This window comes from Dasypus novemcinctus, chromosome 21 (assembly GCF_030445035.2).
Source record: "Dasypus novemcinctus isolate mDasNov1 chromosome 21, mDasNov1.1.hap2, whole genome shotgun sequence".
Classification (NCBI taxonomy): Eukaryota; Metazoa; Chordata; class Mammalia; order Cingulata; family Dasypodidae; genus Dasypus; species Dasypus novemcinctus.
In genome coordinates, this window is record NC_080693.1 from 83,035,428 (window position 1) to 83,059,028 (window position 23,601).

Below are 23,601 nucleotides of genomic sequence, written 5' to 3' on the forward strand. Positions count from 1 at the left end.
CTTGTCTTCTTCATTGATGTTTTCTGGATTTTTATCCTTTCCCTTTGGATAGATATCATTTCCTGTTTCTTTGTCTTGTAATCTTTTGTTGTACGCTATATGTTTTGTATTTTTAAACGTTAACTGTGGTATTTATTTCTTGAGAAGTGTTTCTTGGGTTTATAACCAGATAGTGATATGAGAGATTTTCTTGAGTGTCGGGAGCTAACAAATTCAAGCAAATCCAAGGTAAAAAAAAAACAACAAAACCTTTCACAGTCTTTGCATATTGGCTTTGTGTTAGCTGGTGCTCTCCAGAGTTCAGCCCTCCTCTCAGGCAGGTCCACCCAAGGCCAGCGCCAAGTGTAGCACCGTCCTCTCTTGCGTCTGTGTCTTGTCCTGGGCTTGTGTGTTAATGGCCTTGGTTCTCCTGTGCAGAGCTGTACACGTTTGCATGCCTACCCCCCTTCCCTGGAAACAGGTCTTCTCCCTCTCCTGGTTATTCCAGTGCAGCACTTGCCCCAGGGAAGCCTTTGCCTCCGGCCATCTGCCTCGAGGGTCTCATACTCTGCTTTCATTGTCTCCAGCTACCTTTGCCTGGAGGGAAAATCCAGGGTGTGGGACAAGCGAGTCTTTCCCAGCTGAACACACCGTCAGGGACCCAAAGGGGAATACTGGGCTGCCTCTGAACTGCCCTGCAGAGGGAATGAGGGAGGGGCTGGAAGAGCGTCCCAGGACTTCTTCCACAGATCCCAAAGCTGCGCTCTCTTGACTTGGCCTCTGCCCAGCTGAGGTAGCCCTTCCACGGTGCCCGCGGCTCTGAGAAGTGTACACTGTCTACCATTTGTCTGGGGTGGGATGGAACAATCCCACCTCCAAGTCCCCTGACCCCAGGGAGCTGAAGGAGTCAGTCAAAGGCAGAAATCAGGGATTGGCCTGCACCACCTCCACCGCCACCCCTGGACCCTGGGAAGTGGATTTTTATGTCCCTCTCTGGCACCAGGAAGCTACGCCGGGGGCCTGACCCCAATGCTGCCTGTGGTGAGTGTGGGGGCGGGCGCCAGGAACCTCCTGGTGTTCACCACCACTTGCCACCCTCTCCCCCTGCTCTTCCCTGGGTACTGCACAGTGTTCTCCTGGACCCCGGAGCTTTAGAAGAGCTGAGTCAAAGCTGTCTTACAGTTCTTCTGGACTGACTCCTGGAGCTCCCTGCTCTACTATCTTCCCCAAATTCCCATCTGGTTTGTGGTATTTTTGCAACTGTCCTGTAAGTGTGAGATTATTTCAAAATACGAAAGTTAAAAGAACAAAATCAATGACAACAACAAAGAACTTCAAAGGAAAGATATTCTTTCCAAGTCCCCTTAATATAGCGCTCATCTAACATCACCCACAGTTTAGTGGGCTGCTTCAAAGATTCCTGTTTACAGTTACTCTCAAATAAGACACGCTCTACTTGCTCCCACCACAAAGACCTGAAGTTTCAACATTACTGAGTTACCTGAAAGCACAAAGATAACCTTTTATTTGCACTGGGGGTTTTAAAGAATTTAACTTTAAAAATCACAGGGAAAAAAGAGACGCAGGCACGGCTCACAGAAACTCATTATTTTATTGCACCGAGATCTTGGCAACACCCAAGGTCCCCAGCCCCATGAAGAGGAGGGTGCAGGACACGGCGACGTGGAACTCTGCACACATTCAGGTGCAGCCACAGGACCGTGACCCAGGGGCTATGGCTCAGGCTGGGAAAGGCCAGGCTGATGGAGCAGGTGCCGAGTGGGCCTCACCAGGGAAGAGACGACACCGCGCCAGCTGGGGAGGTGCCGTGCCTGCCCCACACCTGGCAACCCTCCAGCCCAGCCACTGAATCCAAAGTGAAATTAAACAGATTCTAAGTCAACCAAGCGGCTGCTATTATAAAAGCTTAGGTATTTGTAGTTACTTGAATCGTGCACGTCACCTTGAATTTGGAGTGGTTTTCTGGGCCTTATCCTTTCCCTTTCCTGTTTGGCCGATGATTATTTTGTAAAAGGAAAGAATGAGCCTCCACCAAACAGTGATACAATGCTGTACAATCAGGCTACGTGCCTCACGGCCAAAGAGGTCACAGATAATTTTCAGAGTTAAGAAGTGAGGAACAGGTTTTATAATTACATGGTGGAAAAAGGAAGAAATTAATTTGGAGGACAGGAAGAGAAGAAATTAAAAAGGTAAATTCTGTGCCAGTGGACAACTAAATTTTTCTTTTTCAACTACAGAATGTTACAGAAAAATACGGTAAGGGAAACAGTTCATACAGGAAAGAAGGTCACCCCACAAGGGCTTTCCCTCCCGAGATGATAACTGGCAGGGCCACAGGAGCGCTGAAGCCAGCCCCTGGTCCTGCACGAGGTCCGCGCTGCGCTCAGAAATGAGGCCTCCGAGAAGGGCAGGGCCCCTGCACTGCCTGTGGGGCTGCCAACAGCGGAGGGGCGCAGACTCCAGGTTATGATTCTCACCACCTTTTCTTAAAGAGAAATACAAAAAGCCAAAAGAACGACCTGAATGAAAACCCTGATGTGCCTCCTCACACAAAAAAACCCAACTCTTCCTTTTCCACCGTTGTACCACCTCAGGACCCAGAATAAGGTGGAGAGCAGAAAGCCAAGCCACGTCAGGAAGGAAGCGGGACGGGTCCTAGAGAAGCGCAGAGAAGAACGCTGCTGGAGAGAGGGCCTGAGCCATTCCGTCTCCACGTGTGCCATCACCCAAGAGCAAAAGGAGGGGGGCGGAACAACGAGGGACTTTTCACACTGACTTCTATATCTTCTACCGGCAGGTCATTGTTTTTCCTTGGGAAATATCAGCATAACTATAAGAATATCCTGTATTTATTAAATTACAAGTTTGCAGGCACAGCTTGAGCAAGATAAAAAAATTATCTTCTTGAGTTATACAATCATCTAAATCCAAAAGCACTCACAAAATTGAGCAAAGCCAGCATTTTCACATTAGGGAGCACAGGAAACCTACTGCTAATGGGACCACAGGCTCGTAAACAACAGGTGCCTTCTACTGAGCAGTGAAACAGAGGTGCCCTCTGCCTATGACCAGCACCTCAGCGAGACCTCTGGGTGCTGCGGCTGCGAGGGAAGCGACAGCAGACACCTAGAGCGAACAGTCCGGAATGCAGCTGCTCGGCACACGACCCCAAGGCTCCCCAGAAGCACGGACGGGCCAGCTCCCCAATGCCCGGAAGGAAGAGGAAACAGTGGGGGTCCCCAGGTGCTCTGACTTTCTGGGGACAGAGAGGTGAGGCCTACAGACGCAGCGGCCCCACTGCAGAAACGAGACGGGAAGGGGCAGCCCGACCCCCACTGCCACCCCGACAGCGCCTGCTCCTTGTGCTGCGCAGGGACACACTGGCAGGTGTGGGCCCCGTCCCCGTGCTCTCTTCTGAAAGTCACATGACCAGGGCCAGGCGCCTCTGCCCGGAGGAGACTCCCCTGTCCACGCACACAAGGACACAGCCCCGCCTTGGAGGGCGAGCTGCCCTCGGTGCCGTTGTAAGCATCACCAAGAGCGCCTCTTTGGAAAACCGTACCCACTCAGGTCACACAAGTCCACAGGCCTTGGCTCGGGTCATCTCTAGACAGCAGTGCAGGGACAGCCTCCTCCCACCAAGGCAGCGTCCCCGTTCAGGGGCCGGAGTCCACAGGCTGCTCCTTCAGATCAGGCCTGGAGAGGGGGGCCTCCGTGCAGGGAGCCTGGAACACAGAGCATGGTCACCGGCAGGAAGCAGGGCCGCGGACACTGAGGCACGGCAAGCCAGCGCGCAGCCCTCAGCTGTGGCTCGGACGTCTTCTTCCCTAAGTGACCGCCCACACCCACACACACAGACCTGCTTCCACAGCGGCCAGTTCAGCGGCGATAGCTGAGGCTAGTGACCTTCGCTGGGTGAGTCACAGACCAAAAGTTCCGTCTGCTCTGAAGTTTCTGGAAGGCATTGATGTTTCTCTTCTTCTCCCTCTTCAATTTTCTAATTTTCTTTTCCTACATCAAGAATCACAGGGGTCACAACTCCCAAAAAGGTCTCTACCTGAATTATGAGGGCTCCTGATTGTAAATATCGAGTGCCTGTGACACAATTCTAAATGCAACACAAATACAGACAAATTCTGACTTCCCAACACCTCTATGAGGCAGGCTAGGCTCCCCAATTTTACTGATAAAGGGGCTGAAACAGTAAGAAGACAAATGACCAACCAGTGCTGCGCTATCAGGAAGCGGCTGGGCTGGGACCTGAACCAAGGCGCCTGGCTCCAGATGCCCGCGGCCACTTTCTGGCACAGCTGTCACTTCACACTAACTGCTCTAAAAGCCGGTTTCAAGGTCCCCTGCCCTCAGCCCCAGGTCGTGGGCACAGACCTTCCCTTGATCAAACTCTTCGTCCCAGCCGTCGATCACCGTCTGTGTCCGGGCCAGCCTGCTGTCTTGAATGGCGTCCTGACTCACCGCCGACACCTCCCCGTCCCACGTCAGAACTGCAGAACAGATATGCGGGATTGCTGCGTCGGCGTACTGCCAGCGGCCCCGTGGACTGCGTTCAAGAATGTGGTTTAGGGAAGCGGACTTGGCCCAATGGACAGGGCGTCCGCCTACCACATGGGAGGTCCACGGTTCAAACCCCGGGCCTCCCTGACCACGTGGAGCTGGCCCATGCGCAGTGCTGATGCGCGCAAGGAGCGCCCTGCCATGCAGGGGTGTCCCCGCGCAGGGGAGCCCCACGTACAAGGAGTGCGCCCCGTAAGGAGAGCCGCCCAGCACGAAAGAAAGTGCAGCCTGCCCAGGAATGGCGCCACACACATGGAGAGCTGACGCAGCAAGATGACGCAACAAAGAGAGACACAGATTCCCGGTGCTGCTGATAAGGATAGAAGCGGTCACAGAAGAACACGCAGAGAGCAGACAACTGGGGGGGGAGAAACATATAAAAAATAAATCTTAAAAAAAAAAAAGAATGTGGTTTATAAACGGGACGGGTGTGCCCAGAGTCACTGTGCTTCTGGCTGGAAGTGGACTGGCAGAGGACGGGGGGTGCTGCCCAGCGTGCAGGACGGCCAGTGGACACCATCCAGGAGAGCCCTTGCGGGAGCCAACGCTTGAACCCCAAGCCGCAGCTCAGTGTCCTTCTCTTCTAGGCCTGAATTACAACAGCAAGTTCCACACAGGAACTCGCACTGCGTTACAGGCGCAGGGTGGCTTTTTGACACCTCTGGCTCTCCCCTACCTGTAGCAGCGCATGTGTGCTCCTCCTGGCCCCGGAGCGCCTGAAAGGTGCTGCTGTGCCCTCCGACCCAGGGAGCGCCTGCTCTAGGTCCGTGCAGTCAGGACCCCCACCGCCACCGCCCAGGAGGGCTTTCCGGGCCTTGCGAAATGGCTGTGTTGGTCAAAGATGGTTACAGCCAATGTTCCGACTCCTCTTCCCGTTTCCAAGGCCACGCTGTCCCTGCACGCCACACCCACAAAACGCCGGGATCCGTGGCGTGCTGCCCAGCTCCAAGGGACCCAGGCAGAAGAAAGGAAGAGGCATCTCGAGCACTGTACCTTTTCTCCCGTAAGCTCGGTCGGCTGAGTCTTTGAGCAGCTCCTGGAGCACGTCTGAGCCCCTCTCTCGGTTCCAGGAGACGAGGGGCACTCGCCCCTTTCCTGCAACCAAGCGGAGGAAACCAGTGCGCGGAGGGAACTGCGAAACACGGGCCTTCCATAACGGAACTGCTGCTTGCACGGAAACGCACCCAAGAACGGGTAATGCCTGCCTGCCAAGGGAGCTGATGACTTTTTTTTGAAAAGAGTTTATTAAACAAGAAAACTAGAAATTAAGTACACACCTGAGACATGGGCTGTGGGCTAGCTATTACACAATATGAGAAACACCTAATTTTTTATTACTCAATAGAAAAGGCTGTTGTCCAGACCAACTTTAAAAAAAAAACAAAAAACTACACATATGTATACATACACATATGTATGCACATATACATATATATATATATTTTTAAGTACTGTGACCGGGGATTGAACCCCAGACCTATGTGGGAAGCCAGTGCTCAACCACTGAGCCACAGCTCCCCTGAGTTGTTTTTTGTTTGTCTTGAGGTACCGGGGCCAGAGATTGAACCCAGGGTCTCGTATGTGGGAAGCTGGTGCTCAACCACTGAGCCACGTTGGCTCCCATTTTTTGGTGTCTGTCTTTAGGAGGCAGCGGGAACCAAACCCAGGACCTCCCATGTGGGAAGCAGGCGCTCAACTGCTTGAGCCACATCCATTCTCCAAATATACTTTTTTAAGGCAGTTCTAATTAGATGGAAGAAAGGCAGAGAAGTTGCCCCGCGGGAACTGCCCTCGCCCAAGGCACAGCAGTGCACAACGCCCTACCCCGCGAGGCCACGTGGGCCACTCTGCACAACGCCCTGCCCCGCGAGGCCACGTGGGCCACTCTGCACAACGCCCTGCCCCGCGAGGCCACGTGGGCCACTCTGCACAACGCCCTACCCCACGAGGCCACGTGGGCCACTCTGCACAACACCCTGCCCCGCGAGGCCACGTGGGCCACTCTGCACAACGCCCTGCCCCGCGAGGCCACGTGGGCCACTCTGCACAACGCCCTACCCCGCGAGGCCACGTGGGCCACTCCGCCTGAAGCCACCTGGCAGGAGGCTCAGCAACACCCCCTGCAGTTCCCGACAGTTTTCCCTCTATGCCCCCCATCTGTCGCCTGTCGCCTCCCCAGACGCACACCCACCCTCACCCTCCCTGCCAGGGTCTTCAGCGATGCCTCGGGGCCTTCAGGACACGGCGCTCACAGCCGGGCCCTCCACCCCGGCCCACCCCGCCCCTCGGGCCCGGGCCGCCGTGGAACCTGCAGCCAGCACCGCCCCTGGCTGGTTTTAAGGGCTCAGGCCCCTCGGCCCAACTGCTGCCACCAAACGTGGCTCTAAGGTCGCTGCAGTTTAGTCTTTTAAAAACAACACACTCCTCGTTGCCTGGCAGTGGTGTCTTTTGATGTAATTTTTAAAAATCACATTTTTGTCCAGAAATGCGTTTCTCGGGAGTTTGAGGAGTGAGAATTGATGCCCTAGGGCCCATCTACTTGCAAAGGGCTAAGCCCTCGCCGACTGCGCAGGGAGCCCCTGAGCGCCAGCCTGTGGCGCCCTTCCTCCTGCCACTCACCCCAGGCAGCCCTGAAGGAAAAAAGACGATGACGGTGGCAGGAGCCACTGCCCATCGAGAAGCAACGGAGGGGCAGAGGAGCGTGAACTTCGGAACCCAACTTGTCCAAGTTCAAGCAACACAGAAAAAATGAGGCCGGGAGGCCCCGGAGCCAACACAACGGTTTGGGCGCGAAGGGCCTGCTCGGACCTCCGGGCACTCGCTAACGTCTGACGTGGGCGTGCAGCGCGTCCTCCGCTCGGGGCTGGTTTCTGCTCCATTTCCAAGATGAACAAAGCCCGCGCCCACCGAGGGCACGGCTCAAGGTAACAATGCCAGGGAGGGAAGCGGGGACCCCAGGCCTTGGCCCCCGCCACCGCCGAGTCCCAGCCAGGGCAGGCGCCAGGCTCGACCATCAGCCCCCAGGGCCTCTCTCACCTGGGAACAAGCCCCCGCGGTCCCCCGGCTGCTGGCCGTTCAGGGACGGTGCGCCGTGGGGGGTGGGGACGGCAGCGGCGTCGCGCCCGGCGCTCCCCTGGCCCTGTCTGTGCTCGTTCTCTTCCACTTCCTGCGGGGATTCCGGCTTTCTTTTCTTCTTCTTCTTTTTCCTTGGAGACCCTGCAGCCATCTCTGGCTCCACTTCACCCCGGGGAGAGCAGCTGCCGGGAGAGTCAACAACCAGCTCTCAGCAAAGGGAGAGCAAGGAACGGTGCTCTGGTACCGCACCCGTTCCATTTCAAGCAGCGCCTGCCTCTGACGCTTCTGAGGGGCATCCCCCTGAGCAGGGGGACAAAGCGGGCCAGCCGCTCACCCTCCTGCGCGCCCCCCGTGGTAGCCGACGTTCGCTGGCATGAGGGGCGTGGAGACGCACGAGCGCCCACTCTCAATGGCCTCAAGTTCGAGCAGGAAGGGCGCTAAGGAGAAAACCTTACAATTGCATATTTCATCCTGACCGTGGCAGGGACGTCGGGCTGACCAGGTCACGTGACCCTTACCCTGACCCCCCCTTCCCCAGAGTGCTGGCAGCCCTCTACTGTCACCACCTGTCCCTTTAAGGCCACGCCGCCAGCTGTTGCCACAGAAGACGTTTTACACCATGTTCCTGTTTTGAAAGTCCAGCTCGAGAGAACACGTGCCCAGGCAGTGCCCGCCGGGAACTGAGCCCTCACGGCGTCCCGGCAACGGAGGCGCCCGGGTGGCTCTGGCCCCGTGCTCACCTGGGCCGAGCGGGGTCCTGGGGGGGGCAGTCCTCTCCGTTGGGCCCCTCTGCCTGGCGGCCCCGCCTCCTGTCACTCCTGTGCTGCCCGTTCTGCCGCAGCTGGCTGGCCTCGTCCCCTGGACGCCATGGCGTCCCGCTCTCGAGGCTCCTGCTAGGCCCGCGCGTCTGCTCCCCCACCAGGAGGGAGGCGCCGCCGTCCTCCGCACGTCTCCTCTTCTTTCTCTTCTTCACACGGGCAGCTGGCGGGGACAAGCGCTTCTCCAAGCTACGCCCCTCGACCTCTCCCCCACGGTTCCTTTTCCTCTTTCTAGAGATGCTCGGGGGGGCAGTGCTGGCCCCTGGCAGCTGGCGTGGCAGGGACACGAAGGCCCCACTTCCCTGAGGCCGGGGTGGCGAGGCGAAGGAGCTGCTCTGCGCTTCTGATGCCCCCAGAGGCAGGGCGCTGCTGGGTGATGGAGGGGCCGTGGGGTGGGGGGCGGGGGGAGGCTTCAGGCGGCCACAGGGTAGGGGGGCAGGCGAGGCAGCCCTGCAATGACAGGAGGCGTCAGGCGAGCAGCTCTGGGGGCCCAAGCAGAACCCCTACTTGCCCATCCTCACCTCCCACTACCTGCCCAGATCTTAATGATTTTCCCTGGAATTCTCTGATAAAAATTACACGCATGTGAAAAAAGACAGGCTGAAAAAAAAAGAAAAGAAAAAAGACAGGCTAATGATAAAATTCAAAGCCTCCTGAAGATAAGAGTTATTAAGAACCAAACACGAAGGGTCACAAAAGAGATGGGAGGTCACTGGGGGCTGGGCGGGGCACCCGGGCGGTAATGCGTAACGGGTGCAGGGTTTCCGTCGGGAGGTGAAGTCTGGGTAATGGATGCTGGTGACGGCGAATGTAACTAATACCACCGAACAGCGCTTTCAAAAATGGCTAATGGGACCAAGTTTATGTTACTGCACATACACACAAAAGTTAAAAAGAATCATATGCCTTCTAGTTTCCAGTCACCAAGCACTTCAAAATACTGTTACAAACTCATAACATTTTTTTAGTTTTTCAATACAAATGTGAAAAAACTTCCCTAAAACAATAAACTGTAAGAACAAAAAAATCTTGCCAGGAGCCCTTGATTTTCCAAGCTCGAGGGTCCCGGGTGCTCGAGGGCAGAAAACGAGCCTTGGAGGAGAGTGACAGAGGCCGGGGCACCTGCCACCACTCCTGGCCTCTGACGTCCCGGGAGGCCCAGGAGACAGGAAGCCAGGCTCGCAGGCTGAGCTGTGTGCCACGCTCGACCTTCCACCTGCCCCTGGCTCCACCGTCCACCTGCCCCCGGCTCCACCGTCCACCTGCCCCCGGGCGCCACGGTCCACCTGCCCCCCGGCGCCACCGTCCACCTGTCCCCCGGCTCCACCATCCACCTGCCCCCCAGCTCCACCGTCCACCTGCCCCCGGCTCCACCATCCACCTGCCCCCGGGCGCCACCGTCCACCTGCCCCCGGCTCCACCGTCCACCTGCCCCGGGCGCCACGGTCCACCTGCCCCCCGGTGCCACCGTCCACCTGTCCCCCGGCTCCACCGTCCACCTGGCCCTGGCTCCACCGTCCACCTGCCCTCTGGCTCCACCATCCACCTGCCCCCCGGCTCCACCGTCCACCTGCCTCTCGCTGTCTGGGCGGCCTGGAACAGCCCCATCCCTGCCCAGCCCGCGGGCTGCAGGGCGTGCGCTGAACACGCCGCACCACCCCGCCCTGGCCAGGCCAGTAGGCCAGCCGTCCTGTGACCACACTGCAGTCATGCCACGCCTCGCTTTTTAGGAAGCTTGGAAAAGGTCAGACGACAGAGAAACAACAACGACATTCCCGGGCGCTGAGTGGGGAGGGGAGAGGCGTGGGGGAGTCGGGGCTCAGCACAGGCAGGGCCAAGGCAGGGCAGGCAGGGCCTCCCTCCCCGAATCCCGCCCAGATCTCCCCAGAGGCCGAGGCTCCCCCCACCAGCAAGGGGACGGCCATGGATCACGACTCTCGACTCTGCCACTCAGCACACCTGAGCTCCGCCCCATCAGCCGGTTTTGACAAGGAGCCCACAGAGGCCGCCAGCCGGGTCCTGCCCGACCCCACACCACACCGGCCCATGCAGGGGGCTCCAGGGGTTAAGGAGACAGACCCTGCAGCCCCCATAAAACGACGGTGGCAGGTGAGAAGCCACCCTGAGCTCTCCCACAGGACTGGAGGCTCCCTGGAGCATCGAGGCCCTCGGGATCCCTCGTTCTCTTCTCCCGGGGAGGCACCAGAGGCAGCCGGGGAGAAGGAAAGGTGGAGAGCAGCCTGTGCCTGCCGGGCCGCTGCCCTCGGGGTTGCCTACTCTCTCGCCCTGCACCTTTCCAGCTCCCTCACCGTCTTCGTCCTCTAAGGCTGGGAACCCACCTCGTCGTCAGGGTAGAGAGCACGCCAACCCCGGGAGGCACCGGCCGGCACCCCGGGGACCCAGTGCCCGCAGCTCACCTGGTTTTACTGACAGGCCAAGTGGAGGCGACGACAGGGTGAGTGCTTTTCATGGGGTAGGTGAGGTCGGAGAATGGTGGGTGGGGAGGTGAGCGGAGGTCACTGCCGGTCGCCCTCCACGGGGTGCTGGCCTGCAGTTATTGACATAAATAAAAACTTGGTGGTCTAAGAAAGGTTTCCGTGAGTGAAGAGGGAAAGTGAAAACAAAAAATGAAAAAATAAAAAAAAAAATAAAAAAAAAAAGAGCCCAGAAAGAAGGATGAAGGGGCAGAAGGAAAAAAAGGGGAGGGAGGGAATGGTAGAAGAAGAATCAGAAAAGTGTTTTTGGTTAGAAACAAAAAGAAAAAAAAGGAGGAAATTTAACAAATATTTCAGCACCACCACAGCTACACCCTTGGGTCATCGCCTCCTTAGGCCCTTGGGCTCCGCGAGGCAAGGCTGGTTGGCCCCAGGCCTCGGGCACGCCCGCCAAAGGGCTCCCCCAATGCCACTGCACCCCAAGAAGATATAGCCTGGACTTCCCAACACAACACCTAACTCCTCCACAGCGCATCGTCTACAGCAGGGGTTCTTAACAAGAGGTCCTAAGCCTGAACTGAAATTAAAAACCCACATCCTTCCTGGGATGTGCTGGTGTGGGTGTAATATATTCATTAGAAAATACACAGTATAGTGTGTATGGAACAAAAGGTGTAGTGTGCCCATGGAACAAAAGGGTTACGAACCCCTGGTCTATGGGGACAACCATGCCGCTGCTACTGCACCCGTGACAAAACCTCCGCCAGCTACATCAAGAATTCAGCGGACAGTCCAAGTTCCTTCATCCCAGGGCATCCCTTTAGCAAACTGCTGGGAAGGCTAAAAATAGACTATCCCTCTGACTCAAAGGAGGCCGACACCCCTAAACCATTTCCCCGCTGGACCCCCAAACTGCAAGCAAACCTAGTGCTCTAGCCTAACTGACACCCCTGCAGGGACGGGACCCCGACACCCACCTTCTTGGCAGAAAGGGCCAGCCTTTTGGCTGGTGGAGGAGACGTGGTGTTCGTAGGCTCGGTGGCAGGGTTGCTCAGGACGGGGGCCTTCGGCCTCGCTGCCGTGGCCTCCTCTCCGTTTGGCAGTGCTTTGGGGTGACCGCCAGCAGCACAGTTGGTTTCCTGAGAGTGACAGAAACAGGCAGCTCCACCCTTGGGGGTCTGGGGGGACTTGGTGGGGACACCACTGGTGGAGCGCTGCGGGCTGGGACTCCTGGGGTCCTTCCTCTGGAGGTCAGGGCCCCCCGCGTTCCCCTTTGGCCCGTGCCCGTTGGCGGTGGCTTCGGCCAGGAGCTTGGGTGAGGTAGGGAGGACGGCGCCCCCGCTGTCCCAGGAGCCCTGCCTGCGGCTCTCGGCTCTGCTGCTGCCCGCGTCGCTGGCCCCATGTAGGCCCTGAGGAGTTCCGAGGGGTGGGGAGGGGTGCTGCGCGGGAACCGACTTCTTGACCCTTCGTCCAGGCTCATCTAGGACGGTCGGCGTGTGAGTGGGTGTTTTGGAGACCCGGGGCGATGGGAACCCTGAGGCTGGCTTTGGAGGAAGGTTCTCATTCTGGGGCTTCAGGCCATTCCTCGAGATGGGCACCCCAATCTCTTCTGTGCTGTGCAGTCTTCTCATTGTCACTGGGTCTTGTCTCTGGAGGAGAGCAAAACAGAAAACACAATCAGGAAGGTCTGAGGACGTACAAGCGAGGCAATTTCCTACACAAGGGCAAAGCATACTGGATGCTGCAGGCACGGCCTTTAGCAGCTCGAGTGAACTCACATGGCTTTGTGGTGAAAACATTTTTATATCCCATTTCTTCAAACAATTTTGGTCTTTCGTGAGTTGTATGCCTGAGAGTATATCTTTTTGACTATTTTTTATAATGAAAGCAGTTATTTTCAGCAAGATTTAAATAATAAAAAACTAAAATTTACAAAAACAATTTACCTACCCGTCATCCCACCACCTGAACATAACCGTTAATTACTATATTGCTGTTTTTCCCTTTTAAGTTTTTCTTCTGCGTGGTTTTGGCCTGCAGTACTTGCATCCTACTCTATCTTTTTTTTTTTATTAGAGAAATTGTGGGTTTACAAAACAATCACACATAAAATATGGGCTTCCCATGTACCACCCTAACAGCTGGCAATGGCGTGGTACATTTGTTACCCTAGTTTTTATCTTAATACTATTTTCTGAAGCACTTTTATAGCTTAGATTCTCAATAAATGTCTTTAATGTTCAACTAATGTTTCATTGGATAAGGTCTGTTTATATAACCTATAGTCTCCCAATTTTCCTGAAATCAGCACTGCGGTACTAACTAGCACATCCTTCCCCACAGCAGGGCTTGTTACCGTCCCAGCTAAGGAACTGCCCCCGCACTGATGCTCTCACGCTGGCCTTCCCATCGTGCCCACGTGACAGCCCCCGCACCTAGCTCAGGGTTCCCCCCTAAGTGCTTAAAAAATATCTGCTGAATGGACAAAAGAGTAAGGCTTGTTCTGTATTTAGCTCCCCATACTAATTTTCTAGAACTGGAATTACTAAGTGATGGGATTGAATCGTGCCCCCCCAAAGGCACTCAGACCCCACCCTCTGGTCCTGTGGGTACAATCCATTTGTAAACGGGACCTGTGAAGATGCTGTGAGTTAAGGGGTGCCCAAGTTGAATGGGGGTCTCCACCCAAAACGGCTGAGGTCCTCACAGCCGAGGAACCTGGATGCAGAAGCAGCGGCCCCGGGAAGAGCAAGAAGTCGTTGGAACCCAGAAGACGCACAAAAAGACACCGCCATGTGCACTGCCATGGGAAGCCAGGGCCACGCACTGTAGCAGCCAGCCCCAGAAGGCCTCAAAACCGATGCCAATAAATTCCCATTTTTAGGCCAAACCATTTATGGTCTTTGTTTCAGCAGTTGGGACACTAAGACACACGGCTATGACAACTTTCAGGAACTGCGCTCCATGCTGCCACATCTCAGACCTCGTGCTCCCACAGGGACCGTACCTTTTTCTGCCCGGAGCCTGCTGCTGCCCCTGCAGGCTCTCTCCGGCACTCACCCCTGCACCTGCACCGATGGCCGTGGCCGGCAGCCACTTTAACCACTTCAGCTGCTACAAATGGGAACCTTTTGTTGCATGTGTTGCAAGTATTTTTAGAAGTTGGATAGTTTCTTTCACATTTGTAACATTTTATAATTTATAACTTTAAGTATTTTAATATTTAAAATAAGTTAAGTATTTATATGTAGCATTTTATGTAAACTTTAGGTTAATCCATTTGAATTTGCTTTTCTATATTTTATCTCTCAGTTTTAAGCTTGTAAAGTCTTCCCTCTTCCAGAGGTTTGATAGACATTCACTTCTATCTTCTTCTGAGTTTTTTCTCTTCACTTTCCAATAGTTCACTCTCTGGGTACCCACTTCTCAGCCGTGGTCACACACTACATGGCAGGGTGTGTGTGGCTGGGCTATGGTGACAATCAACTTTGTAATTCGATCATGTTTTTTAATTGCTACATCAATATCAATACTTTTAATTAGGGTTTTTGTTTTCTTAAACACTGGAAGGGGAATAGATATTTACTTAAGTAACAAAAACTTCCGTAGACCGTTGAAGCTGTGTTTGGGTGTAACTTTAGTTTAAAGGAAGAGGATCGCTGAGACAACAGAATAATAGGGTTATTCCACTTAATTATAAACGGATTGTAAATAAGAAAATTAAGACTTTGCTAGTAATATTCTGATTTCTTTTTAAACAGAAATTTTCACATACACACAAAAAATTCAAGCATATTTCTCAACTGGTGACATTTTCATCATCCCCTCTCTGTGTACACGTATGTGCATACACATGCATGCATGTCTGTACATTCTTTCCCTGAACATTTCAGCACGTTGCAGGACCTCTGCGTTTATTTCCTAAACACAAGGACATCCTCTTACACAGCCACAGTATAATGACCCAGGTTGGGAAATGAACATTAATACAAACTACTACTATTTTCAGTGCTAAAATTTGAGGGTAAAAATGCTTCTCCCAGATGCGTAAGGCAGGTGCACGCCCGGCGCCCCGCCCGGGTCACCTGGAGCGGGAGGGACGCAGCCAGGCACCGCGTTCCCACTCCCAGGGCAGGTGTGCTGGCTCCCGTCCCGTCCCCCCTGCCCAGCGCAGGCCGCTGCCCAAGATTCAAGAGCTAACACTGGATCCCTGGTGCGTGCTGCCAGCCAGCTCCCTCCACGGGCTGAGCTGCTCGCGCCACTCAAAGACCGCGGAGCGCCACGAGCTCCTGAGGGCCCAGGGCCCTGAGGGGACCAGCCCGGCCCGGCCCGGACCCTGTCAAGCAAGTACCTTTCCCGTGGGGGGGGAGGAAGCAACCCCGTTGCTGATATGCTTCTTGAAGTGGTCCGGAGCACCCCCCGGGCGGCTGGGGAGGGTGGAGACAGTCCTCGAGAGGGCGCCCTCGGGACCCTTCTTAGAGCCTGGAATCCTGTCAGAGAAACAGCAGCCAGGGAAAGCTGAGGTCATTACAGAGAACGTGAGGAAGAATCAGAGCAAGCTGAAGTCAAGGTCACAAACATTTCTTAAAAACGAAAAAAGAGGGTCACAGGCGGGAAAAGAGCCCGAGGGAACCCTGACTGTCCTAGCAGGCTTCTCTGAGACGTCACTTGGCCCTTGAGCCAGGGCGACGGTGCTGCTCAGAGCCTCGGTCTAGGCAGAGCGCACAGAGCAAGTGGTCAGAGCTCTTCCGAAAGCAGACCCTCGGCTCCTCAGAAAGCAGGAGCGGCGCCCCTGGTGCCTGAGCGCGAGGCGCAGCCCCCACCACGCCCTCCCGCCTCCACGGCAATGACCGCCACGCGGGCCTGACCTCGCCTTCCAAACCACCTCTGCTGCAGGCTCTCACCCGGCAGCGTAAGCCACACTGGGTGGCCCTTTCCACCACAGAGGACAGTACACTGGCTGGTCACTGGCCAGAGGCAATGGATCCAATTTGGGGCAAAAATACGAAAAATAACTGGCGATTTCCCCATTTACGTTTAAAGTTGTATCAAATGTTGGGGCGAGTCGAATCCTATCCTGCCTTTCCCAGAGGCTCTGGGTTTGATCTTGAAGGACCTTCCCGTTGACACCTCTCCATTCTGCATGGCTGTGAGATGTTTGCCAAAGGGTTTCCCTCCTGTAAATTCCTAAGAACTCTCAGGAAAGTGTTGGGGGAACAGTCGGCGCCAGAGAAGAGCTACCGAGGCAAGGCCGGTTACCGCAGATAGAAGAGCACGTAGGCCTGCTGGTTGAGGACCACCTTCACGTTGCTGGCGTGCACCAAGGCGTCGTTCATCTGGTACCACTGTCCGTTGCTTGCCTGAAGCAGCATGGGGCGTTGTAGAAAACAAAACAATCAGCAAACATTCCATAACCCTTAGTTTTTAAAAAGGAAATGAAAACTTGCTGTTAGCTGCCACATCTATCCACGTGACAGTTAACTAACAACAACATAACGCCTAATATTTCAATGTGACACCAGAAGTGTGATGTGACCCCCAGTTCCTTCCTAGGATGCAAACCTTCCTCTTCTAAAGGTTTCCGCGGCAAGCCTAACCTCCACGACTTCTCCCACCAATACTCTGCCTTCCCCAAGATTTCTCCTGGGTACGAAGGACAAAGCTCCCAAAGCAGCGACCTCTCCAGACCAGCTCTCACTGCAAATACAGGCATTTCACTGACTAGGAGAGGGCTTTGAAGACACCTTTTCACTCTGCTCCATGCACTTACACAAAAATAGGAACTGAATACAACTACAGAACGTTACCACTGTCCACAGAATAAGTATTCTGCAGAGGCCCAGTGTGGGCTTGTATGGATACTGCAAACTCACCCACTGTTGTCACATGCCACCGAACTTGCACCCATGGGCGCCTCACCTTGCACTCGCCCACTGCTGTCACCACCATCAACCCTGCACCCAGGAGTGCCTCACCTTCACGTAGCAGTAGTAGTGCCCCGCGTGGCAGCTATAGCCTGAATGGACCAGGACAGCGTACAGCCCGTACATGACTGCGTCGCCACTGCTCTGCGACATATACGGGCGGATATTCAGGAATTCCGGATAGCCGACCTCCTGTTTGAACAGCCAAGGAAAAGGCAACTCAGTAAGGCTCAATTTGCCCTTTCCATCCCAACTACACAGAATATTTGTTTCAGCTGGACTTTCAACAATTTGGGGAAATCAGTGATGCAGCAACGCAATGGTGGAATTTTCCCTTAATTAATGATTCAAAAACAAGAAGCAGAGAAGTGAGTCTTTTCTAACTACCCTATAGGAAACGACTTATTCCAGAAAGAAATAATTTTTCATTGGAAAAGAATACTTTAAATGCACAGATCCCAAGGATACAGTTCAATGAGTTTTGACAAGTGTATACAAGGATGTAACCCACAGCCCAATCAAGATATACAATATTTCCCAAAACCCAGAAAATGGCCTGTGTCCCTGCCTGGTAACTGCCCCGATCTCAAACCACCACTGTTCTGATTTCTGTCACTATAGATTGTTTTGCCTGTTCTTGAGCTTCGTATCACTGAGCTCGTACAGCACGTGCCTTTTTGTGCCGGGCTTCTTCAGAGCAACATGATCTCTGTGAGATTTACACACATCATCTTCCTTTTACCGACAAACTCAAAATCTCAAGGGTCAATATAGAGACTTCTGGTTGACCAAAATGGCAGCAGAAGATGCTGCAGGGTAGCTTTCTCCCACAGAATCTTTGAACAACTAACAAAAACTACTAATTTAGTTCTTCAGACTAAAAGGAAAGGACAGTAGACAGTGGACTGAAGCAGCATAAAGAAATAGACTCTGCTTAAGATAACCACGAGTAACTGAAAATGCCAGTACTACTGTATTATACTTTTTGGCATATAATTCCACTTTTTACAGGTTCTAAATGCAAATGCAAAACAAATAATAAATCTATGGTCTTGACATACAACATATAAAGATATAATTTGTAATAAATACAACAAAACCGTGGAGGAACAAGGAGGATATAAGGAACAGTATATGTATATGCTATTAAAATTAAGTTGGTATCAAATCAAACATGATTGTTAAAGATTCATAAAATTTTTAGATTGTTATAGATTGTTTTAGTCCCAAGGTAACTACAAAGAAAATATATAAAAAATGTCTACACAAGAAATGAGAAAGGACTCAAAATGGAACAAAACAAAAATCAAATAAGCACGAAAGCAGGCATAAATGCAAGAAGAGAGGGACAAAAATGGTTTAAGACTTACAAAGACCAAATCCTCAAAATGGCAGAGAAGAAAGTCCTGCATTATCAGTAGTGAATTTAATTCTAAATGGATTAAACTCTCCAGTCAAAAGGCAGAGACTAGCAGAATGGATTAGAAAAAGCATGACCTCATTACAGACTGTTTATAAGAGCCTCACCTGAAATTTAAAGACACAAGTACACAGAAAGTGAAAGGAGGGACAAAATATAAATACCATGCAAAGTAATCAAAAGAGAGCTGGGGTGGCTATACTAATACCAGGAAAGGGGAGAGGATGTGGCTCAAGCAGTTGTGCACTCGCCTCCCACACGGGAGGTCCTGGGTTTGGATCCCAGTGCTGCCTAAAGAAAAAAACAGACAACTAGCAAAAACAATGAGTAGACAAGAAGAAAAACATAACAAAACCACCAGATAAAATAGTGTTTAAGTGGAAAAAAAAAAGGTTACAAGGGACAAAGGAAGTCACTATATATTGAAAAAGAGATCAATGCAACAAGACAAGAATTATTAATATAAATAAATATGTACCTACTGGTAGATCCCCAAAACTCACGAAGCACATAGTGCAGATGTGCAAGGAGACATCGAGGGTGCTACATTAACAGCAGAAGACCTCAATACACCACTTTCAACAATGGACAGAACATCTAGACAGAAGACCAGTAAGGAAATAGAAGATTTGAACAATAATACTCTAAACCAGCTGGACCTAACAGCCATATACAGAACACTTAATCCAACAGTTGCAGAATACACATTCTTCTCTAGTGGACACGGAGCATCCTCCGGGAATGATCATATGGCAGGTCACTAAACAAGTCTCAATAAATTGAAAAATACTAAAACTAAACAATCTATCTTCTCCAACCACAGAATGAGGCCAGAAATCAAGAACAGAGGCAGAACTAGAAAATTCACAAATATGTGGAAATCAACAAACTTTTAATCAATGGGTCAATGAAGAAACCACAAGGGAAATTAGGAAATATCTTGTGGCAAATGAAAATGAAACACAATATACTAAAGCTAATGGGACACGGCAAAGGCAATACTGAGAGATGGAAATCTATAGCTCGAAATGCTTAGGTTAAAAAAGAGCTTACATCAGGGAACTAACATCACAACTGGAGGAACTAAAAAAAGAAGAGCAAACTAAACCCAAAAGGAGAAGGAAGGAAATAAAGATTAGAGCAAAATGGAGACTAGAAAAACAACAGAATCAACAAAACCAAAGGCAGATTCATTGAAAAGATTAATAGACTAAACTGACAAAAGCTAAAACGGAGAGGATGCAAAGAACTAAAATTATTAATAAAAGATAGGGTATTACTACCGACCCCATAAAAATAAAAAGAATCACAGGAGGATACTATGAACAACTGTATGCCAACGAATTAGAAAACCTACATGAAAGGCACAAATTCCTAGAAACGTGCAAACTACCTACACTAACCCAAGGAGAAATAGATGATTTGAACAAACCCAATAATAAGAAAAGAGACTGAATCAGTAATCAAAAACCTCTAAAAAAGAAAAGGCTAGGACCAGATAGCTTCATTTGTGAATTTTACCAAAATTCCAAGAAAATTACCACCACTCCTGCTCAGACTCTTCCAAAAAAGTGAAGAGGAGGAAACATCCCCTAATAATTCATTCTGTGAGGCCAATTATCATCCTAATACCAAAGCCAGATAAAGATACCACAAGAAAAGAAAATCACAGGCTAGTATCTCTTAAGAATGTAGATAGAAAAAAATCCTCAATAAAATACTGGCAAACCAAATCCAACAGCACAACAAAAGAACTATACACCATAATTAAGTGGAATTCATTCCAGGCATGCAAGGGTGGTTTGACAGAAGAAAATCAATTAATGCAATACACCACATTAACAGAAAGAAAATGAAAAAAAAAAAGCACATCATGATCATTTCTAATGACTATGAAATGGCATTTGACAAAATTCGGTAACCCCTTGATAAAAAGTTGCAAAACTAGGAATTGAAGGAAACTTCCTCAGCACAATAAAGAGCATATATGAAACACCCACAGCTAACATCATACTCAATGGTGAAAGACTGAAAGCTTTCCCCCAAAGAACAAGGATCCACTGAAACCACTGCTATTCAGCACTGTACTAAAAGGTCTAGCTGGAGCAATTAGGCAAGAAACAGAAATAAAAGGCATCCAAATTGGAAAGGAAGAAGTAAAGTTTTTCATACTTGCAGAAGAGATGATCCCACATATAGAACATACTGAAAAATTCACGAAATTAATGGCGCTAATAAACGAATTCAGCGAAGTGGCAGAGTATAAGACCTACATGCAAAAACCAGTACTATTTCTACATACTGACAGTGAACAATCTGAAGAGGAAATGAAGAAAATTCCATCTATAATAGCAACTGTAAGAATCAAATAATAAGTTTAACCAAGGATATAAAGGACAATAAAATATTTCTGCAAGAAATCAAATAAGACCTAAATAAATAGAAGGGCATTCATGTTCACGGATTGGAAGACTAAATATTGAGTCAATTCTATCCAAAGTCATTTACAAAGCAATCCAAATCAAAACTCCGAAAGTCTTCTCTGCAGAAATGGAAAAGTCAATCATCAAATTTATATGGGGGAAGCAGATGTGGCTCAAATGATTGGGCTCCTGCCTATCACACGGGAGGTTCCTGGTTCAGTTCCCAGTGGCTCCTAAAGAAGACAGCAGGCTGGTGCAGCAGGCAGGTGCGGCAAGCTGACACAAGATGATGCAAGAAGAGACACAAGGAAAAACATAATGAGAGACACAACAAAGCAGGGACCAAAGGTTCCCGGTGCCTCCTAAAGAGGATGAGCAAGACAGCAAGCTGGCGTGACAGGCAGGCATAGCAAGATGACGCAGCATGATATGCAACAAGATGACACAATAAGGGACACAAGAAGAAAAACACGAGACGCACAACAAAGCAGGCAATGGAGCTGGCTCAAGCAAATAGGCGCCTCCTTCCCACACTGAAGGTCCCAGTTTGGTTTCCAGTACCTTCCAAAAAAACAAGGCAGACAGACACAGCAAATGCAAATGAGGGTTTGGGGAGAACTAACTAAATAAATCTTTTTTTTTTTTAATAAATAAATATTTAAAAGAAAAATTACATGGAAGGTAAGAGGCCCTTATAAGCCAAAACCATCCTGAAAGAGGATGAAATTGGAGGACTCACGCTTCCTGATTTTAAAACTTATTACAGGGAAGCGGATATGGCTCAACAGATAGAATGTCTGCCTACCATATAGGAGAGGTCCAAGGGTTTGACACCCGGGGCCTCCTGGCTCGTGTGGTGAGCTGGCCCATGTGCAGGGCTGCTGTGTGCAAGGAGTGCTGGCCCGTGCAGAGATGCCCCCACGTAAGGGTGCCCCTGCATAAGGGTGCCCCCGCACAAGGAGTGGCCCCTGAGCAAGGAGAGCTGCCCCACGAGAAACTGCAGCCCGCCCAGGAGAGGCGCCACACAGAGAGCTGATGCAGCAAGATGACGCAACAAAAAGAGACACAAGATCCCCAGTGCCGCCTGATGAGAGTCCAAGCGGACACAGAAGAACACACAGCGAATGGACACAGAGAGCAGACAATGGGGGTGGGGGGTGGGGGGAGGAGTGAAATAAATCTTTAAAAAAAAAAAAAACTTATTACAAAGAATGATGGTGGACTCCTACCTCCTATCACTTACCAAAATTAACTTCAAAGTAAATGTAAGAACCAAAAGAATAAAATTCCTAGAAGAAAACACAGGGCAGTGTCTTCAGGACCTTGTGTTAGGCAATGGTTTCTCAGACTTTACACCAAAAGCATGAACAAAAGAAAAAGCAGATAAATGGGACCTCATCAAAATAAGGAACTTCTGTCCATCAAATTACTTTTATCATGAAAGCCAACTGACAACCTACACAATGGGAGAAAATATTTGGAAGCCACCTATCTGATAAGAGTTTAATATCCAGAATAAAGAAATCCTCCAACTTAACAACAAAGAGACAAAGAACCTAAATTAAAAATGGGCAAAAGATCTGAATAGACATTTCTCCAGAGAAGATAGAAAAATTGCCAAAAAGTACATAAAATGATGCTCAGAGTCATTAGAAACCATGGAAATGCAAATCAAAGTCTGGAGATATTGCTTCATACCCACTAGAATGGCGACTACTTAAAAATGGAAAATTAGAAGTGTTGGAGAGGATGAGAACTCATTCATTGTTGGTGGAAAGTTAAATGGTACAACTACTGTAGAAAAGTTTGGTGGTCCCTCAGAAAGTCAAATCTAGAATTACCATATGACCAGGCAACCCCACTTCGAGGTATATACCCAAAAGAATAGAAAGTGGAGACTCAAATAGATATTAGCACACCAATATTTACATCACCTTAATTCAAAATTGTCAAAAGGTGGAAGGACTCGCGTGTCTAATAACAGATGAATAAACAAAATGCAGTTAAATATGTACAAAGGAATAGTATTCAGCCATAAAAAGGAATGCAGTCCTGATACATGAGACAACATAGACAGACTTTGCAGTCACGATGCTAAAATAAGCCAGGGGCAAATGGATCTTGTATGATCTCACTGATATAAAATAATAAGCAAACTCGACAGAGTCAGAAACAGAACACAGGTTCCCAGTGGTGGGCTGGGGGTAGGGAATGGGGAGACAATGCTTAATCGGTACAGTTTCTGGTCAGGGTGACGGAAAAGTTTTGGTAATGCTAGGGGGGATGACAGCCCAACACTGAGTGGAGTCAACACCACTGAACTACATGTCTGAGTGGGGTCGAAAAGGGAAAGTTTAGGTTGTGTATGTGAAACTACTAAAAATCCATAGGACATACGACATAAATATCAAGTCTTACTATGAACTATGGACTCTAGATGATGGTATATTTATAATAATATTGTTTTACCAACTTTAACAAAAGTACCACATAATGCAAAGTATCAATAATAGGGAAATGTGTGTGTGCGCACGCACGTGCGTGTGGTAGGGAACTCTGTATTTTCAGCATGATTTCCGTAAACCTACAACTTTTTAATTAAAACACAAACAAAAATAATATTCATAATAAGAGCATGAGCCCCAGTCCTACGTTGCTAGACATGGAACCCCAAAATCCAAGCAGACCAGCGTGTGTGAACCTGAGCCCCCTGGAAAACCAGTCCTGGGAGGGGGTGCAGGTGAACGTGGGCCCCGTGCTCCCGCGGGCTTCCCAGGGCCTGCTGGGGCCCGGGCACACGGTCCGCTCTCAGCAGCACGGTAAGATGAATGGAAGGTTCCACCAACCCCTCAGTTTGGAAAATTCCCCTCGTGGGCTTCGAAATGAAATTAGTTGAATAAGGGCTCTAAAGAGCTCTGCAGTGAAAACAAG

At 50.7% G+C, this 23,601-nt stretch overlaps 1 protein-coding gene across 5 annotated transcripts in view; it reads right to left on the reverse strand.

Annotated features, from left to right (window-relative positions):
- Positions 1-1,572: 1,572 nt before the first annotated feature.
- Positions 1,573-23,601, reverse strand: part of USP36 (ubiquitin specific peptidase 36) — a 49,295-nt gene continuing 27,266 nt past the window's right edge. For all 5 annotated transcript variants that reach the window (XM_058284819.2, XM_071210833.1, XM_058284820.1 and 2 more), the window contains 11 exons: positions 16,879-17,019; positions 16,163-16,263; positions 15,255-15,393; positions 11,881-12,552; positions 10,886-11,016; positions 8,391-8,918; positions 7,612-7,832; positions 5,569-5,670; positions 4,390-4,505; positions 3,863-4,014; positions 1,573-3,728 (listed from right to left, as the gene is read on the reverse strand). In XM_058284819.2, coding sequence (XP_058140802.1) covers positions 3,883-4,014; positions 4,390-4,505; positions 5,569-5,670; positions 7,612-7,832; positions 8,391-8,918; positions 10,886-11,016; positions 11,881-12,552; positions 15,255-15,393; positions 16,163-16,263; positions 16,879-17,019 — 2,283 coding nt within the window. In that variant the 3' untranslated portion in view covers positions 1,573-3,728; positions 3,863-3,882. The remainder of the gene's footprint in view (positions 3,729-3,862; positions 4,015-4,389; positions 4,506-5,568; positions 5,671-7,611; positions 7,833-8,390; positions 8,919-10,885; positions 11,017-11,880; positions 12,553-15,254; positions 15,394-16,162; positions 16,264-16,878; positions 17,020-23,601) is intronic.